The following is a 20,618-nucleotide window of genomic DNA, read 5'->3' as shown; positions in this document are numbered from 1 at the left end:
CTGTAGGCCTATATTATATCCCCCTACATTAACACTACCTACCCTAACCTTAAACTACCCATCACACAAAACTTTCAGCATTTTTCATTTTCAAAACACTTCATGATTTATAAGCCATTTTCCACATAGGGACCACAAAAAAAATGTCCCAAAAAGTTCCAAATTTGCTGGTATTACTATCCTTGTTGGGACATTTGGTCCTCATAATGTATACACACATTTTTTAAGTACAATCTACTTAATTATTTCAACTTAGATTATGTTAAACTGACTTTAAAAAATGAGTTACATTTTGTGTAACTTGTGTAACATTTCTTAACTTATTTTGATGAATTTAAACAATGTAAAGCATATGATAAAAAGCATAAGTCAAAACTTACTGAACATATCATTTTTTACAGTGTAGGGAATACCATGTACACAAACACAACTCCCGCCTTCCGTCTCTGCAACTGTCACAAAGTCTGTTATCCATCAAATGTGCAGTTCATCTGTTATTTGCTTTCAAAATGTTTTGTTTTCATCCTATCATGTGTGACAGCATCTATCGTTTCATTGGCCTCGTGTTTTGTAATTACATTAGTGGTCATTTCTAAAGCAGGTATCAGCATAATTCACTGCTCTAAAAATTCCAAAAGGGTTTTTTTCACAGTAATGCCATAGAAGAACAATTTTGGGTTCCCCAAAGAACCTTTCAATCCTTAAAAGAACCATTTTTTTCTTAGTGTGAAGAACCTTTTAAATATCGGGGGGGGGGGGGGGTCCAGCAAACCTTTTGAACAATGGAACGATTCCATGAATGTTAAACGTTCTTCGTGGAACAATGCCAATTAAGAACCTTTATTTTTAGGGTTAGGGATCTGAACAAACCCTTAAGCATGAAAATTAAAGGGGTGGTTCTTTTCTGTTAATTTGTTGGGTGAGCTGTTCCTTTAAATGATAGCTTGTCTTGCACTGTGATAAAATGATGTATCAAATTGGGTGGGTTTTTGACGATTTTCACCTGGTTGATCCTATATTTACATTGACAAGGGTCATGAGACCACAATATAATAGACTTGGGCTTTTTCTGACTTGGGACAGTAAGCAGCCACCTAGCAAACACCAAGAACAACCTAAAATCATGCCAGCATGTGTAAAATCCACATCTGAAATGTAAAAATCTTTTGGACTGTCCAGTTCAGGTGTTTGACAGTAACGTCACATTGGTTCAAGCCACATTTTGGGTGAATGGTGACTCTTGCTTTGGTTTGATGAAATGTACAAAAGGATTAGATTGTCATTGAGCGCCTACAGGTTCATCTGTGGATACCTGTCAATATTTATGAGAGTACATGAGCCCGGACGAATATAGGTGCTGGTAGATGTGTGTGTGTGCGAGTATGGTGTGTTTATTCGAGTGTGTGAAAAAGAGAGAGGAGAGATTAACCCCATGCTATCCTCAATCCCTGGTTATGAGTTTACAGCGTCTGTCTGGGCATCGCACTGTTTAAACAACAATCTAATTAATCCTGTCTTTATTAGTTTCACGGAGCTGGGGAGGGAGGCTGGGAGGGAGGACAGGGAATTCTGGCAGAAAATATCAAGCGGTGAGGGAGGGGAGAGAGGAGGGAAAAAACAAGGGGTTTGGTGGGGACTGAAGAGCGAGAGTGCCTTTAAAATGAATTGTGATGTTGATGAGCCACGTCAAAGGAAAACGCATTTTAAAGAGAGGCATTTGTGGGCATTGGTAGGAGGACAAATGACCTTCTTAATACATTTGCTCACTTTTGCCCTGTCCCTGTAAACATTAATGATTGTAGAAAATCATTGGTAAGTTTAAAACATTTACCAAAGAGCACAGTGCTAGCAGCACCAAGGTCACAGGTTCAATTCCCAGGTGATACACACTGATAAAATGTACAGCTTAAAGGGATATTTTACCCCAAATTTAAAATTAGCCCATGATTTACTCACCCTCAACCCATCCTAGGTCTGATACTGCTCCATTGGGCTGTGATCATGGGACGTGTTTCAACCGAACCAGAAAAGACCTCAATTGGATAGACCTACAACCAATCAGAGCAACGAAGCGTATCATTACATTAGTTGTTGTAAGTTGTCAAATGTCAACAGAGCTCAACTGCACTGTGTTGCCAAGTCCGTGTTTTTTCCATGTCCGCTTGTTGAAGCAACTATTATGTGATATATAGACCCATGAATGCAAATTTTAGCAGGCAACCTTTACAAAATAACACACATTTTACCCCCTAAATGCCGTTTTTTTCCCGGAGAACCGCCCTGAGAAACTACTGTTTAGGGCTAGTAGTTGGCGGGTTTTGTTGTAAAAACTTGGCAACCCTGTCTGCACGCGGGCTGGAATAAATGATCTTTGCCTGTGTTGTAAAAAAAACATTTTTTTAAAAGATTTTAAGGATACCAACATGATCATCATTTCAGAGAGAAATGGTGAAGGTGAATGCATATACAAACAAGCTCTTCGTTTAGGATTTGAACAAATATAATCCAAGCCCCTTTGATGACGTGCATGATTTCGTTACTGATGATCATCTGTCCGTCATCGTCTAAAGCCCGCCCTGATGATTTCATTGGTCCGAACAGTTTCTGTTCGGGCTTAATCACTCCTCTATGGAATGAGGCCAGACCGAACTGCCCGAGCTCAAATATTGTGGGCGGGGCTGAGTTTGGCTGGCATCCAGGCTACATCCTAGGTGTATCTGACAGTCTTCTTTTAGACATGCCAGTTATGCTTTTTTTCGTATGTTGAATATGGAAGGCTGCCATTATTAAGCTTGGAACTGTGGGAATTTTTTTTATATAACTTTGATTGTTTTCATCTGAAAGAAGAATATCATACATACCTAGGATGGCAAATCGTGGGGTTATTTTCATTTTTGGGTGAACTACCCCTTTAAGTAAGTTGTTTTGGAAAAAGTATCTGTCAAAATTAATAAACACAAATAAAATTACCCAATAAAGCCTGACATTTAAAATATTTAGAAAATATATATATTTTAAATGAAAAGTTTATATTACATGAAGCTCAGTAGATGCCTAAACTGGCAACAAAAATATGCAATTTGGTGCAGATGCTGATATTTATAGGGCCAGAATATAAGATGAAATTCTGATAGCTTGTAATGTAAATCAGTATAGCAAACAAGCTAGTTATATAAAATGCATATAAATATCAGACATCACAATTTATCTCCCCATAATGTCTTGGGAAGATATTTACAATTTAGTTTTGTGATCAAATGTTTGTAGTTTTTATTGTTAGAGGCAAAACATATAAAGCAGTGCAATAAAATTATGATTGAGAGATGAACAAGATGCCTGGTGGATCATATTTGATACTCCCATTTTAACACAATTTTCTTTAAAAAATAAATAAAAATAAATAAATAAATAAAATTAAATTAAAAATTAAAATTATATATATATATATATATATATATATATATATATATATATATATATATATATATAACATTTAAAAGTTATTCTTATGTTCTTTAATTAAAATCAGTAAAGATTTCACAGTAAAAACTCATGTATTACGACCTGAAGTGGGACATTTTTACAATTACAAAAAAAAATCCTATCAATCAGACAAACAGAAATCATGTAATAGATGCAACTGTTTTTTTTTCCAGCAAAGTTTTGATCATATTGAAACTTTACTGGCCTTAGAAATATGCGCATAGAATATGATACAGTAGGCTTTATAGGGTTAAATAATACATTTCTGCTTGTGACATTTTGTCAAATATTGCCACCCAGTGTTACAGACAAAACATTGCATAAAGTGATCGTTCAGTAACATGTGCACATCTTTATGTGTGTGTCAGGTTGTTCGTGCGTAAGTGTAGTGCGTGCCTGCAGGCGATCGGCCGCACGGAGCTCATCATGCGTGTGCTGGGACAGGTGTACCACCTGGGCTGCTTCAGCTGTTGTGAGTGTGAGCGCCGGCTGCAGAGAGGTGATGAGTTTGTGCTAAAGGAGGGACAGCTGCTCTGCCGGGGAGACTATGAGAAGGAGAGAGAGATGCTGGCCGCCATCAGCCCGGCACCTACAGAGTCTGGTAACCTTCTTGACCTCACTTGAAGGTTGTAAAGAAATGACACACTTCACATTTAAGCCAATGCTCAGTTTCCCTCTGCAGTAAAGAGTGAGGATGAGGAGGGTGGCGGTGTCTCCATTGGGGGGAAGGCTGGGGATGATGGGAAAGAGCACAAGAGATCAAAGAGGCCACGCACCATCTTGACCACGCAACAGCGGCGCGCCTTCAAGGCTTCCTTCGAGGTGTCTTCCAAACCCTGCCGAAAGGTCAGCAGTCTCAAGACGCCTGTTTGCAATAGATGTGAAAACAGCACTTATGTCCATGTCATGCATGTTCTGTTTTTACAGGTCAGAGAAACTCTTGCAGCTGAGACTGGACTGACGGTGAGGGTTGTGCAGGTGTGGTTTCAAAATCAAAGAGCAAAGGTAGGATGGCATCGGTTTTTGATAAATTCTGAAAATGTTTCTGTTTGAAACCTCAGGTAGAAAAAGAAAAAAGCAAGAACAACATCCTTGTTCTATTGACCAATCATATTTTAGGGGTTGTGTTATTTTTAAGGCTTAGAGTGTGGTTTAAAGCAGTATAATGAACTGAAAATCAAATAAAGTATTTGACAAAAGAGCACTTTTAAATAAAAAAAACTTCTTTCTGTTCTTTAAAAAAAATTTTTTTTATAAGTTTTAAATGTGGCTCGACGAGACTTTTTTGAAATCTTAGAGGTTTATAGGCCTTACGAGCTGATACAAAGACAGACAGAACAAAAGACAGAAAGACAGCCAGAATGATAGAGAGAACAATAGACAGACAGAATGATAGATAGAGAACAATAAACAGACAGAATGATAGAAAGACAGACAGAATGATAGATAGAGAGAACAATAGACAGACAGAATGATAGAAAGACAGACAGAATGATAGAGAGAACAATAGACAGACAGAATGATAGAAAGACAGACAGAATGATAGAGAGAACAATAGACAGACAGAATGATAGAAAGACAGACAGAATGATAGATAGAGAGAACAATAGACAGACAGAATGATAGATAGAGAACAATAAACAGACAGAATGATAGAAAGACAGACAGAATGATAGATAGAGAGAACAATAGACAGACAGAATGATAGAAAGACAGACAGAATAATAGATAGAGAGAACAATAGACAGACAGAATGATAGAGAGAACAATAGACAGAAAGACAGACAGAATGATAGAAAGACAGAGAGATATACAGAACAATAGCTAGTCCGAAAGATAGACAGACAGAACAATAGACAGCGAGACGGACATGATAGAAAGACAGACAGAATGGTAGACAGACAAAATGATATACAGACAGAATGATATAAAGATATACAGAACAATAGACAGAAAGATAGACAGACAGAATGACAGACAGAGAGATAGGCAGACATGATAGAAAAACAGAGACAAAATGATAGACAGACAGAATGACAGACAGAGAGATAGGCAGACATGATAGAAAAACAGAGACAAAATGATAGACAGACAGAATGATAGATAGACAGACAGACAGAATGATACAGACAGACAGAATGATAGATAGACAGACAGACAAAACAATAGACAGAAAGAATGATAGATAGACAGACAGAATGATAGAGACAGAATAATAGACATACAGACAGATAAATAGGCAGACAGAACAATAGATAGACAAACAGAACAACAGACAGAAATTATAGAAAGACAGAGTAAGATAGAGACAGACAGAACAATAGACAGAATGATAGACAGACAGAACAATAGACAGAATGATAGAAAGACAGACAGAACAATAGACAGAATGATAGAAAGACAGACAGAACAATAATCTGAAAGACAGACAGAATGATAGAAAGACAGACAGACTGAAAGTCACCAAATGATAGACAGAATGATAGAAAGACAGACAGAACAACAGAGAATGATAGAAAGACAGACAGACTGAAAGTCACCAAATGATAGACAGAATGATAGAAAGACAGACAGAACAACAGAGAATGATAGAAAGACAGACAGACAGACAGAATGATAGACAGAGAGAACAACAGAGAATGATAGAAAGACAGACAGACGGACAGAATGATAGATAGACAGAGAGAACAGAGAATGATAGAAAGACAGACAGAAGGACAGACAGGCAAAATGATAGACAGACAGACAGACAGAACAACAAAGAGAGACAGACAGATAGATTAGTAGACATAGTAGATACAGATAAATCCACAGACAGACAAATAGACACAAACAGAAAGATAGAGACAGAACAACAGATAGACAGACATAGAAATAGATAGCGTAACGAAAGACAGATAGAATGATAGACAGACAGACAGACAGGCTCTGTTGTTCCTGGAGCTGAGAATGCCGTGAACTGTAGTTATTGTTTTTGTTTTTGTGTTCAGATGAAGAAGATCGCTCGCAGACAGCAGCAGCAGCAGCAACAGCAGGAACAGGAGCAGATGGGCGGGACCAGGAGAGGCCCGAGTAGAGGGGGGCGCCAGAGCAATGATGACAGCGAGGGTAAGACACGGACGGACGGCGGAGAGGACGGACAGCTGTGTGAAATGGCTTGATAGTAGGCGTGAACCCAGCTTTCTCTCTTCACAGATGGATCCAGCAGTCACGGACTGGATGGGTTGCTCTCATACTCCTCTCTGCCAAGGCAACAACTGCTGGCTTTGGATCCGAACATATACGGCAGCGAGCAGTTCCGGCACGGGCTCACGCCACCACAGCTCGGCCCCGAGCAGATGCACTCATACGGTAGGATCTCCTAATGAATCAACTCCGGCATCGCCTGTTCTTTCTGTTAACTGAAATGTTTGTGTTTGAACACTGAATTCATTTCAGACTCAGAGACAGTTTTCCATGACTTGGACAGTGATGGAAGTCTCAGTCATCTTGGCGACTGTCTCTTGTCGACCGCAGATGGTGGAATTCTGGCAGGGCGGATAGGAAATCCCATTGATCGCCTCTACTCAATGCAAAACTCCTACTTTACCTCATGACCCTGGTTCCACCTACCTAAAGCTGTCCTCCAACACTGCAGGGGGCAGCAAATAGATGAGTCTCACTGGAGGCGTCTTTCATCATCAGAACTAACCGAATCCCACATTCGTATCTTAGTTGTGCCAATAAAGCTCTAACCAATCAATCCAAGACAGCATCGGACCCTAAAAAATCTACATAACGTGGACAGAATAGGAATTCACTGGAATATCATGTTTTATATCACACATATGCATGCATTTTTCAACAGTCATAGGTGCAAACATCAACAGGCAGCTGATGCGCAAGTGTTACCTCACCCCCTACCCGCTGTAAAATTAACAAACCGATCAAGTCTGTATTCAAAATCCTCCCCTATACTCTCATCCCTATTTGAGTGCTGTATTTTGCTGTATTTTGTAGGCCAACCCAAAAGTTAGCATCACCCCGGTTCCCTTGATAAAAAGCCAATCATATTTTTCTATTGGATTATTGCAGAAAATGCTCTGTAAGAGTTTGTGATTCTTACATGTTTTGTTCATCATGATATTTTGAAGCCTAAATACTACCGCTGAATTGCGAATTGCAACCATCCCTCCTTTTCGAAGCACACAGAGAAGCTACGGTGGCTGACACAGGACAAAGATGTCGTCGACTGAGACAGCAGAGGCTGACTAGCGCTCTGTAGAGAAGTTTGTCCGTTTAGGGTTACTGTAGACATATGGCGGCTCAAAATAGTGACTCCACTGTAAGGGGAACCGCGGTGTATGTAGATAGAAATTGCTCATTCCAAAGTAATGAAAACATAACGGTTCATTATGTAGGTAGGTAGGTCTTTATACACCACTGAAAACTTAGTTATGTATATTTTATTGCATTTCTGTCAATAGATCCTCAAATACTACACACTGCAGTAAAGGTGCAGTAAGTGATTTTTGAGAAACCAAGTGACACAACACACTTGCCAATCAGCAGTTGGGGGCGTGTCCACTCATGATGGGGGAGGAGAGAGAGTAAGCTGGAGGGAGATTTAAAGACTGTAGAGCGTCCACACACACCCCTAAAAGACACGTGACATCAGGGTGTGAGGTGTAATGTCTCCTCAAGTGTCTTACATTTGCTAATGATCCATGATTCCTCTCACTCGAAACCACGCTTGTGCATTTTTTTCTGATTTGATCACAAACTAGCTCATTGCATAGCGTTCCAGTAAGCCGCAGAACGATCTCAGCTTCAGCATCATCACTACGACACATCCCTTACGGCATTGATCCTGCCTTTTGTTTACACAGGGCACGTTCTGGGATTGATCTCAGCAATGTTACTAGGTCCCCATCCTGGAATTGATCCCAGGACGTGTTTGTGTTCACACAGAAGGCACTCTAGCAGTTTTATGGCAATTTTCTGAGATCAGCGCTCTGTGTGAAAGGGGCTTATGTTTTACAGAAACAAGATGTGCTGGCGACTAACAGCCAGCTCTCATGTTCATTTTTTGTTCTTCCTTTTTATTCATTCATCATCAGAGACATCCACTCTTGCATTGTGTTTGTGAAGCAATGAAGGGACGGGTGTGTTTGTTTGGGTTGAATTCAAATGTTAAGTGTTGTTCTCAAAAATTGTTTACTGCACCTTTAATGTCTGAAGTCCCATTTAGCCGCATGTTAACAAACACATAGTAAAAGCTATTAATGATGCATTTTATGTTGTAGAATAAAATGTAAATATTAGCTTATGTTAACAATAGACCTTATTTCAGGCTTATTTTCAGGCAAAAACTCATCGAGTTTCAGGATGATGGACCAGGAAGTGCTAAATGCTAACTTGTTTCTTTTGGCCTACAAATATAAGTCATCTCTGCCCTCTATTCACTACATCACTGATAAAGTCCACTGAATGAAACCGAGTGAGCCAGAAGTTCTGTCCACCATGGTTTCGAACACAGCTTAAAATTGCTTTCCCCTCAAATGATGCAAGGGTATAGAAGTGATTTTAGATATAGCCCAAGCCAATTTACAATTCTCTCTTCTTATTGCTTTGGCTTCTTTATGTTCTTCCTTATGAATAGGAACCAGCTTTTATTTAAATCGAATGTGAAAACCAAAATAGTCTAGCATGCAGGCAAAAGTCAAATGTACATTAATATTTCTTGTCAAGTAAAAATGTATATTAAAGTTGCACTCAGTAGTTTTATGTGTGTCGAGCTGACCTATATAGCAGCTGTCTTGGACTTACACTGACACCTGGTGGTGTGGAAGCAGTAAACACAAACTATTCAAAATATTTCAGTTAGAATAGTTTTATTCTAACTGATATAAAATAAAATTGATAAAAACTATACACATTTTTTCAAAACAAAAGCTAATAACAATTAAAAATGTTAACTATAAGTACAATGAAATTGGAACGTAATTAAAAACTATCTATAATAGTACCTCAATGTAATGATTTTCCACCCCATGTAAAAATAAGACAGCTGTTATATGACTGGAGTCTTCATCTCATGTTAATGTTTATCATCACGTGATTTTTCAAAAGTACTATTGATTTTTTTTCCTTAAGTGTAAAACTTATAATGAGAAAAAAATTCTGAGTGCACCTTTATCGTTTTAAATTCCTTTTCACATGTTGACAGCTAGTGCAGTATTTTATATGAAGAAATATAATTTGTTAGGTTTTTAAATATCGCCATTTTCTCAGACAGAGATGTATTGTTTAGTGTTTGTTTTTTTTCAAGCCGCCTTAAACTGTGCATTAGACAACTAAAGAGACAAAATATTACAAATATTAAATCGTACACCATAAAATAATGATGGAAGTAGATATCTCAAAGAAACAAAACTGCGAGGGAGTCTTGATTATTCTGTAATTTAACATTCACAAAATCACAAATGAGATTATTTAATTTAAATCTCAGGTTTTAAACAATATAAAATTTGGACACAGGGTAATTCTCTCTAATAAATAAAAATATCCAGGGCCTTGATATGTTTCTGCAGTGGCATTGCGCCACGGTGACTATGATTAACAAGCAGGTTTTAGATTGTTAGGCATCAGGTAAAATGTAGGGATGTGCTCTAATCTCTGAACTGAGATTTCAACAATGAGGAAGTAATCAGGGTTATTGCTGTTACAGGGTTAGTTAGCCTTACAGTTACAGGGTTGATAATAAATATCACATCTATCTCTTTAGTACTGACAAGAAAAATAGCACAAATTATTAAGAAGACCCCCTAAATGTTACAGTACGTGTACACTTGGCAAAGTGTTGCTAACTGTGCTTTATTGTAATATACTAAATGTGTTGGTCATATGACTGTTGTTGTAATTAGCACTGTTGTTATACGTGTAGTTATTTACTTCACCTCTTTTTACTCATTATGTTCTTGTTGACTGTTTTTAATGGCAACAATAGCATTGGAATATTTATGTTGCAGCATGATATACTGTAAAATTATGTGAAATGTATTATTTATATTGAAGAATGTACAGTAACACCATCTGCTTATGAAAATCCTCTAATACACTGGACACGACTTTCTGGTAAATCAAGTGTGCAGCTGACTGCTCACATACTCATGAACCATTTTGTGATGCTGGACTGTTTTATTTTGAGTGTTATAATATTTCCTTCAAAGGATTTCTTTAACTGGCTGATGACAGCTGTTGATAGGGAGATGAATGGAACGTCTTTCTGTTTCTTTTCAGTGCGATCACTTTCAGTAAACGTGTTTTTGTGTACGGTGTTCTCGGGTTAACTTTCCAATATAACTCGTCATTTCAAACAATGACGCTTGGCTGTGTGATTTATGGCTCATGCATTCTTGATAAGTATGCGAGTCTGGTAAAACAGCTACATTTCTTTCCACTTCTGATAAATGGACCACATGAGAGATCTGTTCAACTCTGTGGTCAAAGGCTCAGAAGCCTGTGTCCTCCCTCCTGTTTAACCAGCGGTCAAAGCAATCCTAATCTAAAGCCTCCCTTCGGTCTTTTGTTACTGGACGCAGGGAACCGGTGGGCATGTGAGGGGGAGATATTACATGTCTGCATTCTTTAGTTTAATATTATACAGTGACGCCAAGGTAAGGAGAAAAACATTCAAACGATGACTTACAGAGAACAAGAAATTCCCATTATAAATGACCCATGTGAAAGGAGATTGCACATGCTAAATCAAGAATTCTGAAGACATTTTAGGAGCTAGCATGTACAAATTTTAATGTATTAATCACTTTTTATTGCCAGTGTGTGAACAGCTTGTAGCTTACCTAAACTTTAAAAAACGAGCACTTCCCCGACTTGTCTATAAAAGCTTGCTGACTGATTTTTATGTAAATGCCTCGGGATGTTTTTGCCAGGAAAATCAAAAAGGTGTTATGGTTACGTGTCCTCCGGAGAGCCTCTCTTCCCATCAATTACATAAAACAAATGCTATTAGGATAATACCAATGTGTCATGCAAAGAAAACTGATTAATGCAAACTTAGCCAGATATAGAATACCCTATACTTCATACATTTCTGGCTGCAGTTCACTTAACAGCCACCGGTGTCAGTAATAACAAGGGCTTCAGAATTCGTTAATTAATAATAAACATATTACTAGTGGGGGGAAAATTAAAGCATGTGATTAATTTTTTCAATTTAACGCGCTAAAAATATTTAATGCAGCATCCGTTTTTCTATTATCATTTGGCTAGTGTCAGATTAATGTTATAATGCTCTTATTCATGCCAGTGCTTTTAAGCGCAACATGCATTTAAGCGTGACAAGACAAAAGAGAACATGCTTGAACATAGAATTATGCCAAAACGCCCATTTTGTTGAGTATTTTTATAAGAGGAGTCTTAAAATAGTTAAATAACATCTTTGATGATGTTTAAGAGTTTCAAGTAAATGAAGTAAATAAAACCAGATCTTAAAGTAACAGCAGCCTAATAAACCATTTGCTGTGAAAGTGCCATTAATGTTAATCAAAGTACAAACACAAAAGAGAAAATTGTAGATTTAATAAGGATTCATCTATATTTAATTTATAATTTATGCAGTTAAGAAAGGTGTTTGATAACTTTATTTAATTTGGTAGGAAGGCCACGGGTAAAGGACAATTGTTATAATGGATTTATGTGAAGATTGTTTTAAGTTCACTAATATGATTACAATATATAATTATGAAATATTAAAGCAATTGTTTTAAAAGCGCATTTATGCGTGATTAATTACAGGGAAAATGTGTAATTAGTTATTTTTAATTGATTGACAGCACTAATTATTACAGATAATTATGTTCCCATTGGACTAAATAATATTAATATAGATCTAAAAGGAATCCATGTTTTAGGGACAGTTGAAGATACCTTAAAGTCCATGTAAAGACTGAAGAATTGAGACATATAAATACATATAAAAAAAGAAAATGGCATGATCATCTAAATATTTTTTTTTTTACCTCACTATAAGAATACTGATTTGAGTAGTAGGTTGTTTCTTTTCCTTTAAAAAAATAATAATTCCATATCTCTCTAGTCCACTGATCAGATTCTCACGGAATAATTTTATTTTTTGGATTTAACAGTGAAACAAAAGTTTTGGGGTTACTAAATTAGGACACAATCTTCAAAAGGGCTGAGAGCTGTATAGATAAAAACAGAAATGCATATTTTATTGCAACTTTTATTGCAATGTTTTAATACCATGAAAACTTTCCCCCTCATAAATAGTTTGAAAAGTTCCAAAAACAAAAAACAACAAAAATCACATTAAACAGTCTGGTGGTGGGGGGTGGGGGGAGCAAAAGATGTAAGTGTGTGTGTGTGTGTGTGTTCCAGTTCTTCAAATATAATATTTCCATATCCATTTTGTCCCAGTGTTGAGTATAAAACACGTGCTATTGTCCTCATTAGACAGAACAATGGCAAAAACATCTATGTTGGCTGAGGCGCAGCATTTGCTGTTGGAAAAAAGTTGTTATAAATATTTAAAATCAATTGTACTCTGTCATAAATTCAAGCTGCGTATCAGATTATAGCATTATACAAACACACAGACTCTACATCTTACCTATTCCTGAAAGGTCGACGCTCTCAACACAGGAAAGGAAACGAGCGAGGGGAGGTTGACACGCTTCGGCAGAGCTCTGGTTCTCTTGCAGACAGCGCTCAAACACTGAAAACTCACCGGCACAGTCTGTTCGGATCTTCCTGATCACTGGACTGCATTAAGATGCAAGAGAAAGAGGGGGAAAACATCATATATAAAGCCCTTTGTATTTTAACCTGGGTACTCTGATTCATCAGTTATAGGGAAAGGTGAACTCTCACTAGTTATTTAATTTGTCATAAACATTTCTGCATCACATCTCAAATTAATGAATGTTGCCTAAAACTATTCAACAGTGGAAAGTACAAATTTAAATTTTGAAATACAACGACAGTCTTCTTAATATTTCAGATGTATACATAATGAAATTATATTGTTTAAACAAAATACAGCTCGATGGGAAATTAAACTATAACTTTCTGTTCCCAAGTACTTAGATTATGTCTGATGTTTCTTAATTTTTCTTTAGACATCATCACGTCTCATATATCATATAATTTGTTCTGTGTGATGGCATAACTGTGGGGTAGGCAGATGCTATTAAATTATTATATTGTTTATATTATATATATTTTCATAATAGATTGCTATAGACCTAAGTCTGGGCCAATGAAGGCATGGTAATGTGACCTGAAGAAGAGTTAAAGTTGAAGAAACATCTATTTGTGATATAAATAAGAATAAATAGCTTTGCTTGTCAAAGAGAATAAAATAAATGGAAATGCATTTGTCTGAAAGCATGATATGCGAACATACTGTGATGAAGTGCACTGTGCCACCTTCAGCTTCTGGTCTAGACACTTCTCTTGCCATGACGCTGGATGAGACACTACACAGCCACCATATTCATCCAGCTCCTTCTGGCAGTATTTGGTTGTGATGGCCATTGCTGCCTCCCTGTCATCATGCAGTTAAATATGTGTTTTGTTTTGAATGCAATTTACAACAAATTATTGCTGCAGGTGACCATCACACAATGAAGACTAACAAGAAGGACATACGTTCAACGACAGTCTGTCAAAAAAAAGTTAATAGTGACAAAATAAAAATTCTAGTTCATACAATGCACTGTTCATTTTAGCTAACTACGTTCAAAAACATTCTTGTCGTCGTATTACAGCGCAAGAATGACAAATATGATATACAACATGCTTTAACGAGTATCTAACACACGGCTGTCAATCAGCACTACTTACATGCTAAACACCTTTGATTTTCAAGTCTCGTCTCTCGTGAAGGTTACTCTCGACAGTACATCACGCACAACATGTGCAAAGAGAACGTCCGCGCTAGCGCGCTCCCGTCGGTAGAATTCGATTGGTCAAAATTTACACTTACCCTAATCTTATTGGTCATGTCACCGATAGCGTGAACGAATGGGAGTGTCTCTACGTGTAAAAAAACATCATTTTTTTCTTTACATTTGATTACATTGTTGTTCATCATGTTTTGTATTTTAAACGATTTTTTTAAATAAAAAATAAATGTTCTTTATTAAAGAAGTCACATTTCAGAACAATAATGAAAATTAAAGTAATATTTTATTGTGGTATACTACATGGACGTTCCCAAGAAAAAAATGGAAACTACGACAGTGTCAAAAACACTGACTGTCACTGTTTTAGTACATGGAGCTGCTTAAATATAAAATGGGGAAAGGATGCCACCTATCTATTAATATATTTATTTATATTAATATTAGTATATTGAATTTAATATCATTAAATGTTGCAGTTTTAGTTTAAAGTAATCTATAATATGAAACATATATTGGAGCTAGACTATTTTATTTATGTATTCTATTTACTTCCCTAATAAAACCAATAATCATGTTTCCATATAAATATTTATCCTGATTAAATGCAAAACTTTTTTTTTTTTTTTTTTTTTTTTTTTTTTTTTTTTTTTTTATTAATGCAAAAGAGAGATGACATGTCTATAATATACAAGTTTGTAAAAATGCACAATAATACAAAGGATGCATCAACAATATGTCCAATGTCATCAGAAAATAAAGGCAAGAAAGAATAAAGTAAAGAGAAGAAAGATAATAGAACAAGAACATTAGAAGATGAGGGTAAGATATTTATACATCAGTTAGGGTATGCAGATTAAAGTCATTACATATAGAGGTCGTTTTACTTGCTTTCTTATTTAAAGAGGATGATATAGTGCTAAGATATATGTTAAATTCTTTCAAAAAGACACAAAAAATTGGCTTGTTGTTAGTGAATTTACATTTGTGGATATAGAATTTACAAAGAATAAACATTAAATTTATAACAAAGACAGCGTTGTTTTTACTAGGGTCGCAGCCATAATGACCAAAAATAATGTCTTTAAAAGTTATGGATATGCCTTGCTGGATATTATCATTAATAAAGGCCTCAATATTTTTCCAAAGTTGTTTGACATAGTAGCATGACCAAAATAAATGATAAACAGTTTCTATATGGACTTGACAAAATGAACATCTTATATCAATATCTGTTTTAAATTTCCTCATGAAATGTTTAACAGGGTAAAATTTATTTATTATTTTGAAAGACACTTCTTTTACTTTATTGGTCAGAAAGTATTTTTGTTGCAAGGACCAAATCTTTTTCCAATTTAAATTTATAAATAAATTATTCCAATAAGAGATTGAGGGAGATACAGAGATGATATTTTCAAGAAAAAGGGATCTAACCTTATAATTTCTATCCCTCTTTCTAGAAAAACATATTGTACCTATAGGGGTTTCTGTTGGTTGAGGAATAGTAATATTAAGAGTAGAATGACTGCTGTTTTTTAAGAGCATGCTAATTCCTGATGGTATTGCTCCCATAACTATAGCAAATTCTTTGGGGGTAACTGGCAAATTATATTCACAAAGAAATTCAGTATAGGTCATTAATAAGCCTTGATTATTAAATAATTGATTTACTAAAAACAGACCATTTTTGAACCACTGGTCCAAAAAAAGCATTCTATTTTTATATAAAATATTTTGATTGTTCCAAATAAAACATTTATGGGGGGTAAAATTGTGTTTATATATTAAAGCCCATGCCAAAAGTACCTGCTGGTGGAAATTTGAGAGTTTGATAGGAATTTTTGAAATACTGTAATTGCACATCAACAGAAAATGAATACCTCCAATATATGAAAAAGCTTGTTGTGGAAAAATATACCAAATGGAATGTTGATTTTTCAAATACCGATGAAGCCAATTTATTTTAAAGGTATAATTTAAGGAACTGAAATCTATAAGATTTAAGCCACCTTTATTATAGGTGTTCAGTATCACAGATCTTTTCAAATAATGTGTTTTGTTTTTCCAAACAAAATCTGTTAGGACTCTATCGATCATATTACCAGTAGGTTTATCAACATAGAGAGACTGGGCAGCATAAGATAGACGAGATAGCCCCTCGGCTTTAGTAAGCAAAACTCTTCCTTTAAGAGAGAGATCTCTTTGAAGCCAACAATTAAATTTTTTCTTTGTTTTTGCAATAATTGAATTAAAATTAGTAGCACATCTGTTTTTATCTTTAGTTATTTCTATACCAAGGTATTTAATCGTGCTTTTAACAGCTATCCCACAGATTGATGAAGCACTACAACTTTTAATGGGAAGTAGTTCACATTTATTAATATTTAGACTTAGCCCAGAGGCTTTAGAAAATGTTTGAAGGGTGTTTAGGGCTATTAAAATTTGAGATGAATCTTCTAAAAATAATGCTGTGTCATCAGCTAATTGACTAATAATTAATTCTGTATTTCCAATTGTGATGCCTTTTAAATTACTCATTCTAATATGCATATTTAAAAATTGTACTGCAATTAAAAACAAATAAGGAGACACTGGGCATCCCTGTCTAACTCCACGATCTAAAGAAAACCTGGGAGAGGTACCATTGCTTAATTTAATTGAACTATTCCCATTTACATATAACACTTCAACCATTTTACAAAATGAATCACCAAAGCCAATTTTTTTAAGTGCTTGAAATAAAAAATTATGTTCTAAAGTATCAAATGCTTTATAATAATCCAAAAAAAAGATGAAGCTATTATTATTAATCATATCAGAGTAATCTAAAATGTCTAATATTAATCTTATATTATTAGATATGTGTCTATTTTGCATAAAGCCAGATTGAGTTTCATCAATAATATAATGTAATACACCTTTTAATCTTTTGGCCAATACTAAGGCAATAATTTTGTAATCATTGTTTAATAACGTTATTGGACGCCAATTATCTATTAAAGACAGGTTTTTATTTGGTTTTGGGATTAAGGTGATCAACCCTTGACATAAAGTCGGTGGAAGGAAAGATTTATTTATGCTTTCCTTGTAAACATTCAACAAAAAAGGGGTTATACTTTTACTAAATGCATGATAAAATTCGGATGTTAAACCATCTGTACCAGGGGATTTGTTTGTTTTTAAAGACTTAATTGCATCATCGATTTCTCTTAAAGTAATAGGGGTTTCACAAAAAGCTTGATCAGATTCACTTAATTGATTTATAGAAGAAAATGATTCAAAAAAGTCATGAGCATGTTTTTTGTTAAATTTAGAAGTATATAAATCGTTGTAGAATTTGGCACAAAAATTGGCAATGACTTTCTGGTCTTCACAAAGAGTTCCATCAATCATAAGCTTTTCAATCTGGTTATATTTAATTTGTTGTCTTTCCAATCTAAAAAAGTAGGAGGAGTTTTGCTCACCTTTCTCCATCCATTTTTTCCGTGATCTAACAAATGCTCCCTCAGCTTTTTGTTTATAAAACTCATCTAATGCATTTTGATGATTAGAAAGTTCAACCTTTTCAGCATCCGATAAAACTGTTTTAGATAGAAGATTTGAGATTTTGCATATTATAATATTCTCATCCTTTTTTTTCTTTTTAACCAATTGGCTACTAAAAGCACGTAGATATTTACCAATTTCGTATTTTGCTAATTCCCAATTACAGCAAAAACTGTTTTCCTTATTTGCTTTTTCCCAGTAATATACAATTATAAAATGTACTTTTTCCTTTACTTCCTTATAATTAAGCAAGGAGATATTCATTTTCCAATATGAGGTAGTTCTATGTAAATTAGTAGTATCTGAAAAAGGAATGCATATTGAGATGCATTTGTGATCGGAGAGAGGCGATGGAATAATATTAGAGGATACATTATTTAAATCTCTAGAGATAAGCCACATATCAATACGAGACTGGTGTGAAAGAGAATTATTACTCCAAGTAAATATTTTTTGAGAAGGATGAGTATCTCGCCAGCAATCAACTAAAGAAAAACGTTGCATAAACATCTTTAAGTACAAATTTGAATTATCAGGAGACTTTGGGGGCCATCTGTCTAAGATGTTATCTAACGTCACATTAAAATCTCCTCCAAAAACTAAAAAGGAATTGGGGTATTTAGTTAACAATTTCAACACAAGTTCTTCCACTTGATCAAAAAGTTTTTCGTTTTTTTGTTGTTGATTAAACCCATAAATATTAACAATAACATATCTAACATTTGAAATTTCCATTACAAGACAGATATAATGTCCACTTGGGTCATAATCAGAGCAAAGAATCTTCCCATTAAAACGGTTTCTAAGAATACAAACGCCAGCTGAATTACTTGTTCCATGAGCCATCCATAAATCTGATCCCCACTGAGATCTCCAAAAATTATAATCCTCTTTGGTTGAGTGACATTCTTGCAGCAAGCAAAAATCTGAATTAAATTGTTTAAGATATAGAAAAACCGCTTTCCTTTTAGTCAGGTTTCTTAACCCTCTAGTGTTAAAAGAAATTAAAGATAGAGACATAAAACGAGAAAAGAAGTCTATTATAAAGGTAGATTAAACAAGTCTCAGAAAATGTGTAATAACAAATATACACAGAACGATGAGAACAGCAAACTCTGTGCCAATGCAAATAATGTTGTTCAATCTCAATGGCAGGCTATAAAAAAATAAAAAAATAAAAAGAGTAATTGTAGTAATCCCACATTTAGTAGGCCTAGCATAATAATCGAGGTAGTCTTCAAAGTCTTCCTTGGTTTTATCCGTGAGCAACGAGTTGTTTTTTCCTCTTCTTTTTTCTCCCTTCTTCTTCAGAAGAGATTTTTTTTAGATTAGATTGAACTCAAAAGATAAAAGAACTAAATAAATAAAGTCCGTTGAAGAGAAGATAATAAGAAAAATAAAATAAATTCTCAGTTAAACAAACTGTTAGCTCACGCTCTCAGTAGGCTATATCACGAAAGGAGATTCGAATATCCAAATCAGGTAACGTTACATAAAGTTTCACGCTGGAGGGTATATTTCGACTCCTTCAACAAAGGCCCTACCACCAATAAAGTAAGCGCGTTTATTGTCTTGTCTTGCTTTTTCCACTGCTGGCCATAGTTTGTTTCTCCTCTCTTTATCTGCTGGGGACAAATCCTCGGATATTTTCAGTTTATTTTCCCTGAGAAAAGCCGACTCCTTTGCTGCACGCCACACGGCGTCGCGGTAGAAACGGGAGGTAAACTGGAAAATAATCCCTCTGTTTTTGTTCGGTTGTTTGCGACCAAGTCGGTGTACAGAGTCAATGGCGCTTGGAAGTTTGTCCTTGTCTTCTGGTAGGAGTTGCTGACACACCTGGATGACCGATTCCCGAACATTTTCTCTGTCCTTCTCTGGGATGCCATAAATGCGTAAGTTCCAACGTCGCGAATAGCTCTCCAGATGTGCCAGTCTTCTCTCATGTTCAGTGGTAGCCTGCTCCACTTTACCCACCTTGGACTCTACCGCTCCGTACTTGATTTTCAGACTGTTAACTTCCTCACTCATGAATTCGATAGCTTCCTTGACACTTGTGATTTGTTTGGTATTTTCATGTATTACCTCCTTCATGCTGGTAATCGCGCGTGTATTCTCTCCTATCATGTTTTCCAGAGAATCAGACCGAGTATTTATTAATTGCGAGAGTCCACCGAGTTGCGAGAGAACATCAGCAATGTCATAACTTACGGTCTTCCGTTGTTTGGTAGCAGGAGATTTGCATGGAGTGTCTGGCAGAGCAGGAAATTCCTCCTCGCATAACATGAAATCATCAAAATCAGGATTTATCTTGCTGTAGTCATGAAGATTGTCTTTTACAAGACTTCCGGAAGCTTGGTCTTTACCAGTTTTAATGGCAGTGTTGACGTTTACCTGAGGAGTGCCCTTGCTTTTCCTTTTTTCGGATTTGCCCATTGTGTCACTCTCTTATAAAACAGTATTTGTTAACTAACTGATATTATGAATTGAAAGAGAGTGGCAGAATCTTTTTTTAATTGCACTATAAACCAATAATACTATTTGAGTTCGCGGAGCTCATCAATTCACATGTTGCTAGAGCGCCATCTTGAACCGCCCCCCAAATGCAAAACTTTACGCAAGGATTTGTACCGGATATTGCGTCATCAGCGTACGTGTTTGCGT

At 35.7% G+C, this 20,618-nt stretch overlaps 2 protein-coding genes across 3 annotated transcripts in view; one reads left to right on the top strand and one right to left on the bottom strand.

Moving 5' to 3' along the window:
* The window catches only part of lmx1al (LIM homeobox transcription factor 1, alpha-like), a 31,993-nt gene extending 21,196 nt beyond the window's left edge, over positions 1-10,797 (top strand). The window contains exons 4-9 of the mRNA XM_067421703.1: positions 3,852-4,084; positions 4,166-4,329; positions 4,411-4,488; positions 6,474-6,591; positions 6,679-6,834; positions 6,922-10,797. Coding sequence (XP_067277804.1) covers positions 3,852-4,084; positions 4,166-4,329; positions 4,411-4,488; positions 6,474-6,591; positions 6,679-6,834; positions 6,922-7,079 — 907 coding nt within the window. The 3' untranslated portion in view covers positions 7,080-10,797. The remainder of the gene's footprint in view (positions 1-3,851; positions 4,085-4,165; positions 4,330-4,410; positions 4,489-6,473; positions 6,592-6,678; positions 6,835-6,921) is intronic.
* Positions 1,957-14,481, bottom strand: LOC137045182 (coiled-coil-helix-coiled-coil-helix domain-containing protein 5). Of its 2 annotated transcripts, none has more exons than XM_067421725.1 (4): positions 14,353-14,481; positions 13,913-14,053; positions 13,118-13,269; positions 1,957-2,048 (listed from the first exon to the last, which is right to left on the bottom strand). In XM_067421725.1, coding segments are annotated over exons 1-4 (309 nt in total). In that variant the 5' UTR covers positions 14,355-14,481; the 3' UTR covers positions 1,957-2,034. The 2 variants fall into 2 exon arrangements, with proteins under 2 accessions (XP_067277826.1, XP_067277818.1); XM_067421717.1 differs by lacking the exon at positions 1,957-2,048 and adding an exon at positions 12,717-13,007.
* Between the last annotated feature and the right edge of the window lie 6,137 nt (positions 14,482-20,618).

This window comes from Pseudorasbora parva, chromosome 2, assembly GCF_024679245.1.
Source record: "Pseudorasbora parva isolate DD20220531a chromosome 2, ASM2467924v1, whole genome shotgun sequence".
NCBI classification, from domain to species: domain Eukaryota; kingdom Metazoa; phylum Chordata; class Actinopteri; order Cypriniformes; family Gobionidae; genus Pseudorasbora; species Pseudorasbora parva.
Note: the sequence above shows the minus strand (reverse complement) of the source record. Positions and strands in the feature narration are given on the sequence as shown.